Source organism: Desmodus rotundus, chromosome 3, assembly GCF_022682495.2.
Source record: "Desmodus rotundus isolate HL8 chromosome 3, HLdesRot8A.1, whole genome shotgun sequence".
NCBI classification, from domain to species: domain Eukaryota; kingdom Metazoa; phylum Chordata; class Mammalia; order Chiroptera; family Phyllostomidae; genus Desmodus; species Desmodus rotundus.
Window position 1 is genome coordinate 127,802,404 of NC_071389.1, and position 13,125 is coordinate 127,815,528.

Consider the following 13,125-nt stretch of genomic DNA (forward strand, 5'->3'; position numbering starts at 1 on the left):
TGCTTTTTTTGTACTTCATAAGAAATTTAAATAGTGTGTATATGGGGTAATGTCCAAAAACCTTACAAAATTATTGTATGATACATAAAGTCTTGAAAATGAAATCTTAGTGTTCCAGATTATTGTGTCTCAGAAATGTGTTGTTCTAACACAGCTTTATTTTTCCTGTTGTTTTAAAAGTCTTTGATTCTTCACTTATTTTTATAAATTCCTAGTACATTTTTTATGTTTTCATTAGATAGAAAAATATGACCATAGAAACTATTTCTGTTTTAAGCAACTTTATAAATATCTTTTCTAAAATTAAAATCAACTGGAATGTTTTCAAAAAAGGCAATGGAGAGAATATGAAAGCAATCTTTTAAATACATGGGTATGATATCTGAAGTATTTGATAGCTAAATAAGGATTTTAATGCATATAAAGTTACATGTTAATAATAATAACATGAGAAGTCCCTTCATTTTTGTCAAAAAAAATAATAATCATTTTGAAAATGATGCATTCAGTGAATCTGTAAAATGTAGTCACTGACTTGTATTTTTTAAATCACATTTTTATTGTTTGCTTTCATTACCATTTATCCCCCCATAGCCTCTTCCACGTCCACCCACCCTCGAAGTCACCACACTGACTTCTAAAAAGTGTCAGATGAGCCTGCCTGATTTTAAAGTTCCTAAAGAACTCACATTTTTACTTTTTACTTTTAGTTATGGACATATGGAAAATGTATCTTTTGCCATAGTAGATAAACTCGATTGTATTGTACATGTAATAACCTATTTTGATGTAATAAATAAACCAGCTTGTATTTTTTGATTGGTAGGTGGGTTTTTTGTGGTAAAATTTTATGGATTATAAGTTTACCTAACAGAGTAACTCATTATCATTGTCTCTTTAGATTCCTTAACTTTAGGTACATCTTAACTTTTTATTTATCCATCTTCCATTCCTTGCCAATAGTGTTGCACTTTTCTACAATTTTGGGAAATCTTGGAAATCAGATCCAGGGATAATTAAAGCTACAGAAGAACAAAAGAAAAAGGTAGCAAGATACCATCTAATTAGTCACATGTGCTTCACTGCCAAATTATCAGTAGTTGTAGCAGATACTAGAGTACAAAGGAAGAAACTGTTGTTTAGAATTTAAAGAAGTTTGAAACCAAAGTGGGTATATAGTTGCTATTCTTGTGGTACCTGTCCTTACACTTCCCTGACATTTTATAATTTCGTGTTTCTCTTATTTGTTAGGCTACTGTGATTGCTTTGAGGGGTGAATACAGTATTTTAAATATCTCTGTAAACCCCTCAGCAAATGGTATGCATTCAGTAAATGTTTGTTGAATACCTTTGTAAATTGGAAGGCCAATAAATTGGATGGTAGCGTAGATATATTGTCCCAGTAACTGAAATATTTGTATATATGATGCACGGTACCCCTCACCAGTACTTAGGAAGCCAGATTTATAATCCCAAGATATAATCATGTAAGTGGAGAATTGGACTAGAGGCAGTTAGATTATTTTAAGAGCTATTTTATCCAGTTTCTGAAAACAACAAATCCTGATGGGTTATTTCTGCCTACAAGGGACTAAACCACTGGCATATATGTTCTTATGGCCTACTCCCCCTTTTTCTAGGCTACATAGAGATTGCTACTCTAAGGCTATAGTATTACAGTGTCCTCAGACATTACTACTACTAATTGGTTTGTCAGATCTTCTTAGTTAGTTATAACCCAGTATTAAAGATTTAGGACTTAGGTTTATTTTCATGCCTTAATCATGAAACTGCGTAGACCAGCTCTTAGGGTAGGTAACTTAGTTTTATTTTCAGAGGAATATTCCCATAACTAAGTTTAGGGTTGCCTTTTCTTGTATCCAAGAAACAAAATTCCTATATTTATACTGTGATGAAATAGCAGAAGTAAATGAACAAAAGATTTCATGTTGAAAATATTAGTTAAAGATAAATATCACATTTATTGATTGATATTGGTGGCACAATAGTTGAACATTGTTCAGTTTGAAATAAAACATATATCTATTTTTTTAATTCACAGACAATAGTTGAACTTGCAGAGACAGGAAGTCTGGACCTCAGTATATTCTGCAGTACCTGTTTGGTAGTATTTTTTTTTCTTCATTCTTCCGTCTACCGTCTTCCCCTAGCAATGGCAGAGCGTAGAGGGTGTGGGGAACAAGGAGAACAGTTGCTTTCTTGCCGAGCACCTTTCCTGACCTCCAAATCAGTGATACAAGAGGAAAGATGGTAAAAGGATGTCTCCTCCCCAATGTGTTTCATTCTCCCTGATAGTAGAACTCGTCTACAGTTCTATTCAGATGCCATTTATTTGTATTCATTCTTACTCTCTTTTTGTCTCCTAAAATGTAAACAACAAATAAAAAACTAAGTAATAAAGTCTTTCAAATCAAAGGCTTAGTATGGTCCCTAATACTCTATTTTTCTACCTACATCAATATGTCTGTATTAGAATGTTTATGCAACTTGGATCTTAAAAATTTAATCATTGATATTAAAAATTGTCATCTTCAACCAGCTCGTAGACAAAGATATGTATGAAATTAAATAGCATTTACCTAACGGAGTCAGTATGGTATTATTTATTTGATTATAGATTTCAAATTTCTATAGAATAACACTAATAGTAGTTTTATTTATTTTCTGCTTAATGTTTATAGTTCTTGTGAAAAATGTGTAAATTGCTATAAATGGTTACCATGCTTTTCTATATGGAATTGAAATATCCTCAATTTGTACCTGAAACTAAATGCTCTTTAAGTTATACATTGCCACTGAACTAATGTTTTAACATTTGAATAATAATAAAATAGTTAACTTAGTTTAGGGTTATGTAATGAGTTTTTAAAACTGAGCTCTAAGTGCCCCATATTTTTTAAGTTGTTTCACTTAGAATTCTTTGACCAGTCATAATTTTGAATATTTAAAATATGTATTGCTGTACTTTGGAAGTAACTTTAGGGTGCTGACTAGATAGATTCTTTCTATTTTCAAGCATTCTTTTAAAAAGTTTTTGTTTCTGTGCTTTACAATGGGTTATTTACGTGATTGGCATTAAGATATAGAATGTTTTTGTAGTCTGCTGTTCCGTGGAAATTCCGATCTGTCCCCTAAAGGCAAGCGAGCGTTGCTGCTGTGTTTTCCGTCTGGCAAACACAGTATTGAGTCACTCAGTACCGTTTCATTGTCAAACATATTTAAGGGCAAGAACAAGACTATTTGTCATCATAGCATAAACATTTTATTATGTGTTATTGCAAGCTGTGTACTTCTGCATAGATAATTTGGTGCCATAAAGTAAGAGTATACATATTATGAAATGATTCAAATCAACACAGGTGTTTGCCATGGTATGGGTGTCCTTCACTTCGATAGATAGACAAGTCCCTAAGAAGACACACGTAGATCACAATTTACTAAAAAATAATTACTCCGTAAGTGAACTGAGGAGACCACTGTATTCAGGAGCCTGTGTCCATCTTCAGTTCAGAATTCATTGACAGGTGAACTCCCAAAGGGGAGATGTAGCAGAGGATTTGAAATGGGGGTGGAATTTGTTTGATAAAGCCTACTGCTTTCTTCTAAGTAGATGTAGTCTCATTGTCTGTGGTAAAGAATAGCTTGCTCTCTTCTTTGATCCACGGGCCCTAATAGTACATGTTAAGAACTGCATAGTCCACCTGTATTTTTTTCTTAGTACCACAGAATTGTGTATAACTTTATTGCAAAACTATTGGCTAGATGGCAGTGCTTTTGTTGAAACACCAATGAAAGATATTATGTTTCTGGCATTGGTTAATAACTCTAGTTTTTGTCATGTTTCCAGCATTGGGACTACAAGTTCTTCAAAGATTACTATTGAGTTCCTGTACTCACTTGGCTGATTTAGAATAATATAGAGTAAAACATTTTACAACAGTTAAAACATTAAGACATTATAAACTTGAACTCCTTATTGCCTGTCAGGAGCTGAATAATTTAGTTTACATTTTGTTTTGCCAGAAATAGGCACTACCTAAACTTCCTGAGCACGCTGCACTTTCTTAGATTCGGCCGTGCCCTTCAGTAGGGGTCATGGTGTGTCTTCATCTGAGATTGCAGGAGGCACTCAAAGAGAAATAGATACGTACACTTATGGCTTTTTGCTAGCTATGTTAACTTTGGAAATACGCATGGTAAATAATTCTGAATTTTAAAAGCTTTTCTTCACTTCTAACTTGACCTTCCTTTTACCAATGCACAGTTCCTTTTTATTAAAGAACAACTAGTGTCGTGACCATTAAGTTTGCATTTAGAAGCCTAGAGGGTGATATTTTTATTATTTAGAAATTTGAGGGAATTAAATATAGTGCCATTTATCCAAACAGCAAATTGGGCTTTGATTTTTAATCACTTAAACAAATTGATGGTTCTAGTCCATTTTTAAGAGTTTATATTCTAGAGTAGCCTTATCCTTTTATCTCCGTTGTTGAAGTTGAAATTTGTTTTGTTTTACTTTGGGAAACCTTGGTATAATCCTTTCCCAAAAAATATTGCTTTATTTTTTCATAATTGTATTTTGAGAAAATAAATGTTCTGCTTTCCTCTCTAAGGTATAGTGCCTTTCATAATCTTTTAACATACCTATTAACAGATACGGAAACCAGTGAGGTCCAAACATTGTGGTGTGTGCAACCGCTGTATAGCAAAATTTGATCATCATTGCCCGTGGGTGGGTAACTGTGTAGGTAAGTTTTATTAGTAATTTCTAAATATATTGTTTGTTAAAGTCATTCTAGGTGTAATTTATGAAGTAGAATATTAAAGTAGTTAAAGTTCATTCTTATACCTTACTACACTCACCTCATCCTTCTGATTATCTTCTGGTTGACAAAACAGTAACTCGGTTGAGGAGGAGGAGTTATAAAATTAGTATCTAGAAAAGATATCATTTCTCTATCAATTTTTTCTGGTGCCTACTCTTTCTTATAAAAATATTTGAAAGGATGTTAGGCTCAGAGGCAGAGAGGAATGGCAGATAAGAACTCTGCAGACTTTAGTGTTCAAGAACGGTGTAGTCTGAGGAGATACCTGAGTGGTCTGAGAGATGGCCCTGGGGACTTTCTGAGGTGCCAACAGGGAAACATTACAAAGATTGTGTAACTCAGTTGGGGAGAGGCTCTTGAAAAGTTGGATTATAAAAGTAAAGCTAATAGGGATATTTTAAACATCACAAAGCAAACAGTAGCATTAAAGCTCAGAATTGTGACTGACTTGGCTCATTGGGACTCTTTTGCCTTCAGAATGAATAATCATTGCAGTCGTCACGCCTTTGTATGTAATTATAAGCAATCTTACATTAAGACTTTAATTAAAACATTATTTTCTTGAAGAACATTTTCTAAAATAATGTGTGTGATTATTGTCTAAGTTGTATCACACCTTTCGTGACAGTCCCTTCTTCCCTGCATCTCTCTCCACCCCTGGTGTGTGTCCAGTTGTTTTGTCTTAGCTGAAAAAAATTGCTTCTATGTTCTTCTTTAGGTGCAGGCAACCATAGATATTTTATGGGCTACCTGTTCTTCCTACTTTTTATGATCTGCTGGATGATTTACGGTTGTATTTCTTGTGAGTACAATTAGTTTTTTCTCTTCTTAAAACACAAATGTTTGTATAGTCATGCTTTCCATATTAACAAAAAATATGATGACAGAAATTTTCTCAAACTTATGGTTTGAGGTGCCTCACTGCAATGAAGCATAAAGAAAAAGGAGAACTAGTGAACATGTTCAACATACAGTGTAAGCAACAGAATTATCAGTTAACTACCCTTTAATATGTGTGTCCCCTGACGAGTGTGTTGGCTTAATAGGCTTTGAAAAGCTTCTGGGTTAAATACACACATTTTGTACATCGCTTGCTTTGCTCTAGTAGTGTATTGTAGATTTTATGATTATGCTAGTTGCTCTTTCTTACCAAACAGTTGAAAAAAGATAGTTGAAGTTAACTTTGCAGAGAACTTGAAATATTTTGAAAAGTAAGGTATAATTATTGCCTACCAGAGAAGATTAAAAGGTATTTAGAAGTTACTCTTTTAAGAATAAGTTGTCATTCACTTGATCATATAGGTTTAGTATCTTAGAGGAAATCACGGCTTTTCATTGCATTGAGAACATAGTTTGGAAAGAGTTTTAAATAAAGATATTAGTTACTATGCCTCAGGTTTTGGTGGTACTTGGCATAAAAATCTGTTAGATCCGAACTTAAAAAGTAAGTGTTAGGAGGATGATTTCCTGGTCTTCCTACTCCCACAGATATTAAGAATAATCTCTGTTATTGCTCTAATAAAAAAAGAAGGTTATGTCCTCAAATAGATGTTTGTAGTACCCATCAAATAAAAACTGTATATTGTTACAGTAGTTTTATTTTTTTTTTAAAGATGAGCTGCTTCTCTTTCCATGTTTGATTTGCTGTTTTTTCACATATGTATTAAAAAGTGTGCATTGAAAGTCATTAATTAAAGCTAGACTCTTGGATCATGTTTCTTAAGTGGTGCCTACCACAGCGGTCTGCACAGGTGCCTGGATGACTGTTGAGTAAACGTGAATACTTCTGTTCTGACTTTAGACTGGGGCCTGCACTGCGAGACCACTTACACCAAGGATGGATTTTGGACGTACATTACCCAGATCGCCACATGTTCGCCTTGGATGTTTTGGATGTTTCTGAACAGTGTTTTTCATTTCATGTGGGTGGCGGTATTACTCATGTGTCAGATGTACCAGGTATGTGAAAGTGCTTAGGGTACTAACTGTTCTTTAGTGTGCTAATTGAAAACCTAAAAATTCACTCTGTGCTTAAAGACAATAATGTATTCTCTATTCTCTTTCCACCCACTCTTACATTTCAAGGAATAGTTTTATTTTACTTTTCCTTTCTACTTTTCTTTCCTTCTTGCTCTCCTCCCTCTTCTTATTTTAAAACTTCTGACAGAACTTTTTATTTCTTTCTGGTTTTCCTGATTCAGATACATTCAGTTGGATATGTTTGTAAGCTTAGATTGATGCCATTAATTTTGTGTTTGTTTTAATAGTAATGTTTTATTACCCACAAATATCAATATTTGTCTCTTAAAATCAGGATTTTTTAAAAAGCTCATTCTTAAAGGGGCTGTTTACACAGTGTCCATCTCAATGCCAGGTAACCTGTTTTAAAATACTTTCCCCATTTAACTAGCTACTGATGGAAAACCAAAAACGGGCTTCGTTATTTTCCCCTGCATTCTGGTCTTGAGAATTAACTAACTTATTTACATTGAATATGGAGGGAATTAATAATTTGCTTTCCCTTATCTCTTAGATATCATGTTTAGGTATTACCACAAATGAAAGAATGAACGCCAGAAGATACAAGCACTTTAAAGTCACAACAACATCTATTGAAAGCCCATTCAAGTACGTACATATTTATCGATTTAATATTTTCCCTTGGCATACAAATTCCCTTACTAAACCAAATGCAGCAATTAATCTAGTGAATACATCAAAAAGAAGTGTTTTCTTTAGGTATGGCAACAGGATGTTAAACAGGAAGTATTTCTTTTACTTAGCAGTATGTAAAATAGCTTATAAATCCTGGTAAAGTCTGCCGGACGTGGCATTGGTTAGTTTATCATAACTTTAGAATTCATCACATTAACTGTTGATAAATTTCTGATGTTCTTTTTTTCTTAATTGCACAATTCAAACTTTATTGACCTACTAATGTTAGTATTTGATCTTTAACTTTTTCCATCAATTTATAAATTTTCATTAAAAAATGAATGTATCCATAGCAGTGAAATAAGATTTTTAAAAATACAGTCAATTGAAATTGATCTTTAGGGAAATTTCCCAAGCTCCAGGGCAGCTCCTTCTCAGTACAGGTCATTTATTTTATTTACCATCTGAATGACACAAAAATCCCCACGTGCCTACTGTGTATATAATTGAGGTCTAATTGACGTATAGTATGATACTAGTTTCAGGTGTGCAATGTAGTAATTCGATATTTGTATATATTGCAAAATGATCACCACGTGGATCTAGTTAACGTCTGTCAACATACATAGTTTAAAGAAATTGTTGTGATGAGAACTTTTAAGATCTACTCTTTTAGCAACTTTCAAATAGGCAACACAGTGTCATTATCTGTGGCCATGTTGTGCACGTTACACCCAGGACTTACTAATTTTATTGCCTCGAAGTTTGTGCCTTTGGATTCTCTTCACACATTTCACCCACCCCTTGCTTCTGGCAGCCTCCAGTCTGTTCCGTATCTGTGGGCGGGGTTTTGTTTGCTTGTTTGTTTATCACATACGAGCGATAGCATGTGGTGTGTGTTTTTCTCTGTACGTACTACATTTTCCTTATCCATTCATGCATCAGTGGACACCTAGGTTGTTTCCATATCTTGGCTATTGGAAATAATGCTGCAATGAACATGCAAGGTAGTGTTTTTGTTTCTTTGGGTAAATACCCAGAAGTGGGATAGTTCTAGTTTAAAAGGTGTGAAGAATCTCCATACTGTTTTCCACAGTGGCTGCACTAATGTACATTCCCACCAACAGTGCACACACAGGATTCCTTTTTCACTGCTTCCTCACCGACACTTGTTATTTCTAGTCTTTTTTGATAATAGTTACTGTATTGTGGTTTTGATATGCATTTCTCTGATGATTACTGATGTTGAACATCTCTTCATGTCATACACCTTTTGGCCATTTATATGTTTTCTTTGGAAAAATGTCTGTTCAGATCTTCTGTCCATGTTTTAATCAGATTGTTTGTTTTTTTCCCCACTATTAAGCTGTATGACTTCTTTGGATATATTTTGGATAGGAAGCCCTTATCATGTAAATGATTTGCAAATATGTTCTCCCCTTCAGTAGGTTGCCTTTTCATTTTGTTGTTGATTTTCTTTACTGTGCAGAAGTGTTTTAGTTTGACGTACTCCCACGTGTTTATTTTTGCTTTTGTGGCTTTTGCTTTTGGTGTCAGATTCAAAAAGCATCTCCAGGACTGATGTCTGAGAGCTTACTACCTATGTGTGCTTTTAGGAGTTTTATGGCTTTAGGTCTTACATTCAAAATGTAATTGTGTAACCCCTTAAATTAGCAAAAGAGAAAAGAAAAACCAGGGTTGGCCAAACTGTGAAGAAACGTGAGTGCATATATATTTTATAGTTACAACAGGTTCTTTCTGGCAAGTAACCTGAGTTGTTAAGTTTAGAAAAAAATACATTTACCACCAAAATTACATTAAAACTCATTTATTAAATTATTGTACTAACAGACTTTCTTTTTCTTTCTTGGGTATTTTGTTTCGGGGGTTTTTTTTTTTAGCCATGGATGTGTAAGGAATATTATAGACTTCTTTGAATTTCGATGCTGTGGCCTCTTTCGTCCTGTTATCGTGGACTGGACCAGGCAGTATACAATAGAATATGACCAAATATCAGGATCTGGGTACCAGCTCGTGTAGCAGCGTCTTTATCGTATGAAGCATATTGCTAAGTGGTGCCTGAAAATTGTGTCTGTCCGTCTCTCTCACACTCGAATCCACATCCTTTGAACAATAGCATGCTATATGTAGGGCTAACGGTGAAATTCAGTCTTTTTTTCAACATTTTTGTTAACAAAACTAAACGTGGACAGAACACACCACTGCCACTTCTGGGAAGAGTAAAGGTTTTGAAAAGAATTTTAATGGTTCTTAATGTGGGAATTCACAACAAACTCAACTTGTTGATTTTGTTCTCATCACATTTTTCACAAAAAAAGAGTGAACTTATTCTGTTTGACAGATACTAATCAGAAATGTTTGAGTCTTGCTAAAACTAAATTTATGGTAAACAGCAAAATTTTATGGTACAATCTAATTGTATTGCATTTAATTCTATGGAAGTTGTCTTAAATTGATTCAGACTAGTAGTCTGTACATTTTAGGATGTATATGTAAATACTCTGATGGAAATCATGTGGTTTTATTAGGGATCCTCTGTAATGTGTCTTCAAAGGCACAAGAAAATAATGTTCACCAAAAAAAAATGTGCTAATACTTCATTGCTATCAGCTGTTGCAGTCCTGATATATTTCTGGTTCAGTGAAATAATTTGTAGTAACCTTGCTATGAGGTTTTATGGTCTGATAAAAAAACACTTGCATGAGTATAGTAAGTCATGCTATTTTGTTCAAGCATAAAAGCCCTACTAAGTGCATGATATACCTCATAGAATGTATACTAGCACATACTACCCAGTAAAGCATAAATTAGAATTTAATTTGATGTGCAGTCTAATTTTTAAGAGTTAAGGTATTTTCAAGAAAAGGCAGAAGAAATTAGTTAACGCAAAATTCTCAGTAATAGAGATAAATGAATATACTTTTTAAATTCTGAGCAGCAAAATAAATTATAGACAAAATGATGGAGTTTTGCTGAAGATGGAGCATGATCTCTGTATATAGCACATCTGAATAAAAGAAAAGCTAATGGTCTGTTCTGGTTTCAAAAACATGACCTATCAGAAAGAACTTAATCCCCAAGTTTATTTTAATTTTTTCAGTACTGATGTTATGAAATTTGTTAATGCCATCTCAGACAATTTCAAAAAGATTTTATTGTTGAACGCGATGCACTGATTTTTGTTGCAACATTTTCATACTTGTGGTGAACTATTTACTCACTGCTTCCATAAATACTGTTTACAGAGCGAGACTCCCTGTAGTCCTCCTAAGCGCTGTCGCACACTGTGGTTCGAGCAACCTGTGGGGAACCTGGAGAGGGAGCGGGCTGGGGAGGGCGGGAAAAGGGCGGTCAGACTGATGGCAGACCCTAGGCCAGTGTAAAGATTGTGTATCTGTATATAAGTAATTTATCAGATAGTTTTCTCCTTGTGTCTTGTTAGTGTGCAGAGCTGCTCATTTCATTTTATCCAGCCAGGAGAAAAGGGAGATAACTGATGAGCTTCTAGTGATGTTCAATATTGCTGTTAATAGGCATTATATCCTGCAAGTCCACTGCATGTCTGATGCTTGGTAAACTAGTATTCCCTGTACAATGCAGATTACAGGTATTAAAGCAATCTAGTGGTATAGCCGCCCCTTGCCTTAGTAAAGAGGAGCAGTGAAAATGTATATAGTTGATGTTCAGTATTTCCAAGTACCATTTTTATATAGGAGTTTCTTTGACCATAAGTCACACATAAGTCACAAAAGATTACCCTTAGCATATGTGAGTGTGTTAATAATAGAAAATTGGCATACGTACTTTATTTTTGAAAAGGGAAGAAGGGATGGGCATGGGGTGGCAATAGTATTGTGCCATTTTGTCAGAGTGTGAAGGACTGGTTAACTTTACAAATGTCTCTGCTAGTGTTTTGACTACTAATTGGGGCAAAATTTAGATAATTTTTAAATTCACAATTATTTATAAAAGCCTAGAATTTGTTTTAATTTTTTATATTTTGAGCCACTTCACATGAAGACTCGGTTGCAGTTTTTATTGAATACATTTTTATTAACAGTCAAATACTGTGGTGGTTTTCTAGTTTGGATGAGTGTGTTACCATGTTCTTTCTTTGTGGTACAATGTTCCTTTCAGTGCAAAAGAGATGTCTTTCAGTTAAATAGGGGGGGAAATGACGTATAATTACATGGAAAACATCAGCAATGTTACTGCTTTAGTACTAACCATCTCATAGTACCAGTGACACACAGAACTCAGAACTGGCCGGACGGGCAGGAGCCAGCTGTGCAGCAGTGTCCCCTCTGTGTAATTGTTTCGTAGGTCTTGTGTGTGGAACCAGCTTAACCCAGTTCTGAAGTTGTGTATGAAGGCGACCCTTTGGGAAGTAGTTCATATCAGCTTAATTGGATACATTTAGCAAATAGGAACTTATTTCTCAGCTCTGAACATGAATTGTTTCTTTGGAGCTTCATTTCCTTCATATTTTTGTTGTTCCCAGGAATTTGTTTGAAATATCAATAGACATAAAACGGCATCCTTATACTTAAGCTATGGGTATTTTTATTTTATATTTTCTTTATTTATAACTGTGCCAAGTATTATTTTGCTACTTACCGTGTTACTCTGTGGAAAGAAAAACCTGTAAAGTGTTTAATAAATTAGATCTCCTTACATAAATTAAATCTGTCAAAATTTTGTAAAATATTAATCAGAATAAATATTGACTCTTAAGTGTGTGCTTGCTTGTTATTTCATTCGATTCACTTCAAGAAGTTGATGAAACGCTGGTGGAGGCACCTATGATATGAAAAGATTATTCTGTATACTTTGTCTGAGTTGCCCAGGATTCAAGTTGCAAGACTCTAGAAATTAGCAAAAGTAAAAAAAAGGTGGTGGTGGTATTCTAAACAAAGCTCCACAATTTTTGTGTATTTATGTGTATGTGTGTAATTATCTTTTAATAAAGAATAAAGTTTTCTGTAAGAATCTTGGATTCTATGTAGTTAATTAGGTTCTTCTGGGACTGTATGAATCTCCAAGTTTTAAATATACTTAAAGACACTGTAGTAAAATATTGGAAAGTGAAACCTACCAACACCAATATTACTTGAGAAGTTATGCATGACAAAGAACGCTTTATTTGAAAAACTTTTAAATGTAAAAATTATGAAGGAGCCCTTTCCTGTTGTTCACATGATTGTTTGTGGTGTAACTGAGAACCCAGTGTACTAAATATTTTCATATTGGACTAACAGTCACTAATTATTTTAAAGATTTTATTTATTTATTTTTTAGAGAGAGGGGAAGGGAAGAAGAGGAGGAGAGAAACATCAGTGTGTGGTTGCCTCTCTGCACCCCTACTGGGGACCTGGCCCACAACCCAGGCATGTGCCCTGACTGGGAATTGAACCAGCAACCCTTTGGTTCACAGGCCGGTGCTCAGTCCAATGAGCCACACCAGCAAGGGCTCATCTTATTTTGTAATATTGAACATGATGCCTCCAGAGGTACCTAGAGCTCAAGTAATGATATTTTGAACAAGTATATAGAATAAAGCAGATTCTACAGCAAGCCATCTATTTCATTCTAGGTAGTTTTC

General features: G+C 34.4%; 1 protein-coding gene across 1 annotated transcript in view; it reads left to right on the forward strand.

Annotated features, from left to right (window-relative positions):
- Nucleotides 1-12,262, forward strand: part of ZDHHC17 (zinc finger DHHC-type palmitoyltransferase 17) — a 94,963-nt gene extending 82,701 nt beyond the window's left edge. The window contains exons 11-17 of the mRNA XM_024579699.4: nt 921-1,045; nt 2,063-2,125; nt 4,676-4,769; nt 5,566-5,649; nt 6,649-6,806; nt 7,381-7,475; nt 9,404-12,262. Of these exons, the coding sequence (XP_024435467.1) occupies nt 921-1,045; nt 2,063-2,125; nt 4,676-4,769; nt 5,566-5,649; nt 6,649-6,806; nt 7,381-7,475; nt 9,404-9,542 (758 nt within the window). The 3' untranslated portion in view covers nt 9,543-12,262. The remainder of the gene's footprint in view (nt 1-920; nt 1,046-2,062; nt 2,126-4,675; nt 4,770-5,565; nt 5,650-6,648; nt 6,807-7,380; nt 7,476-9,403) is intronic.
- Nucleotides 12,263-13,125: the final 863 nt, after the last annotated feature.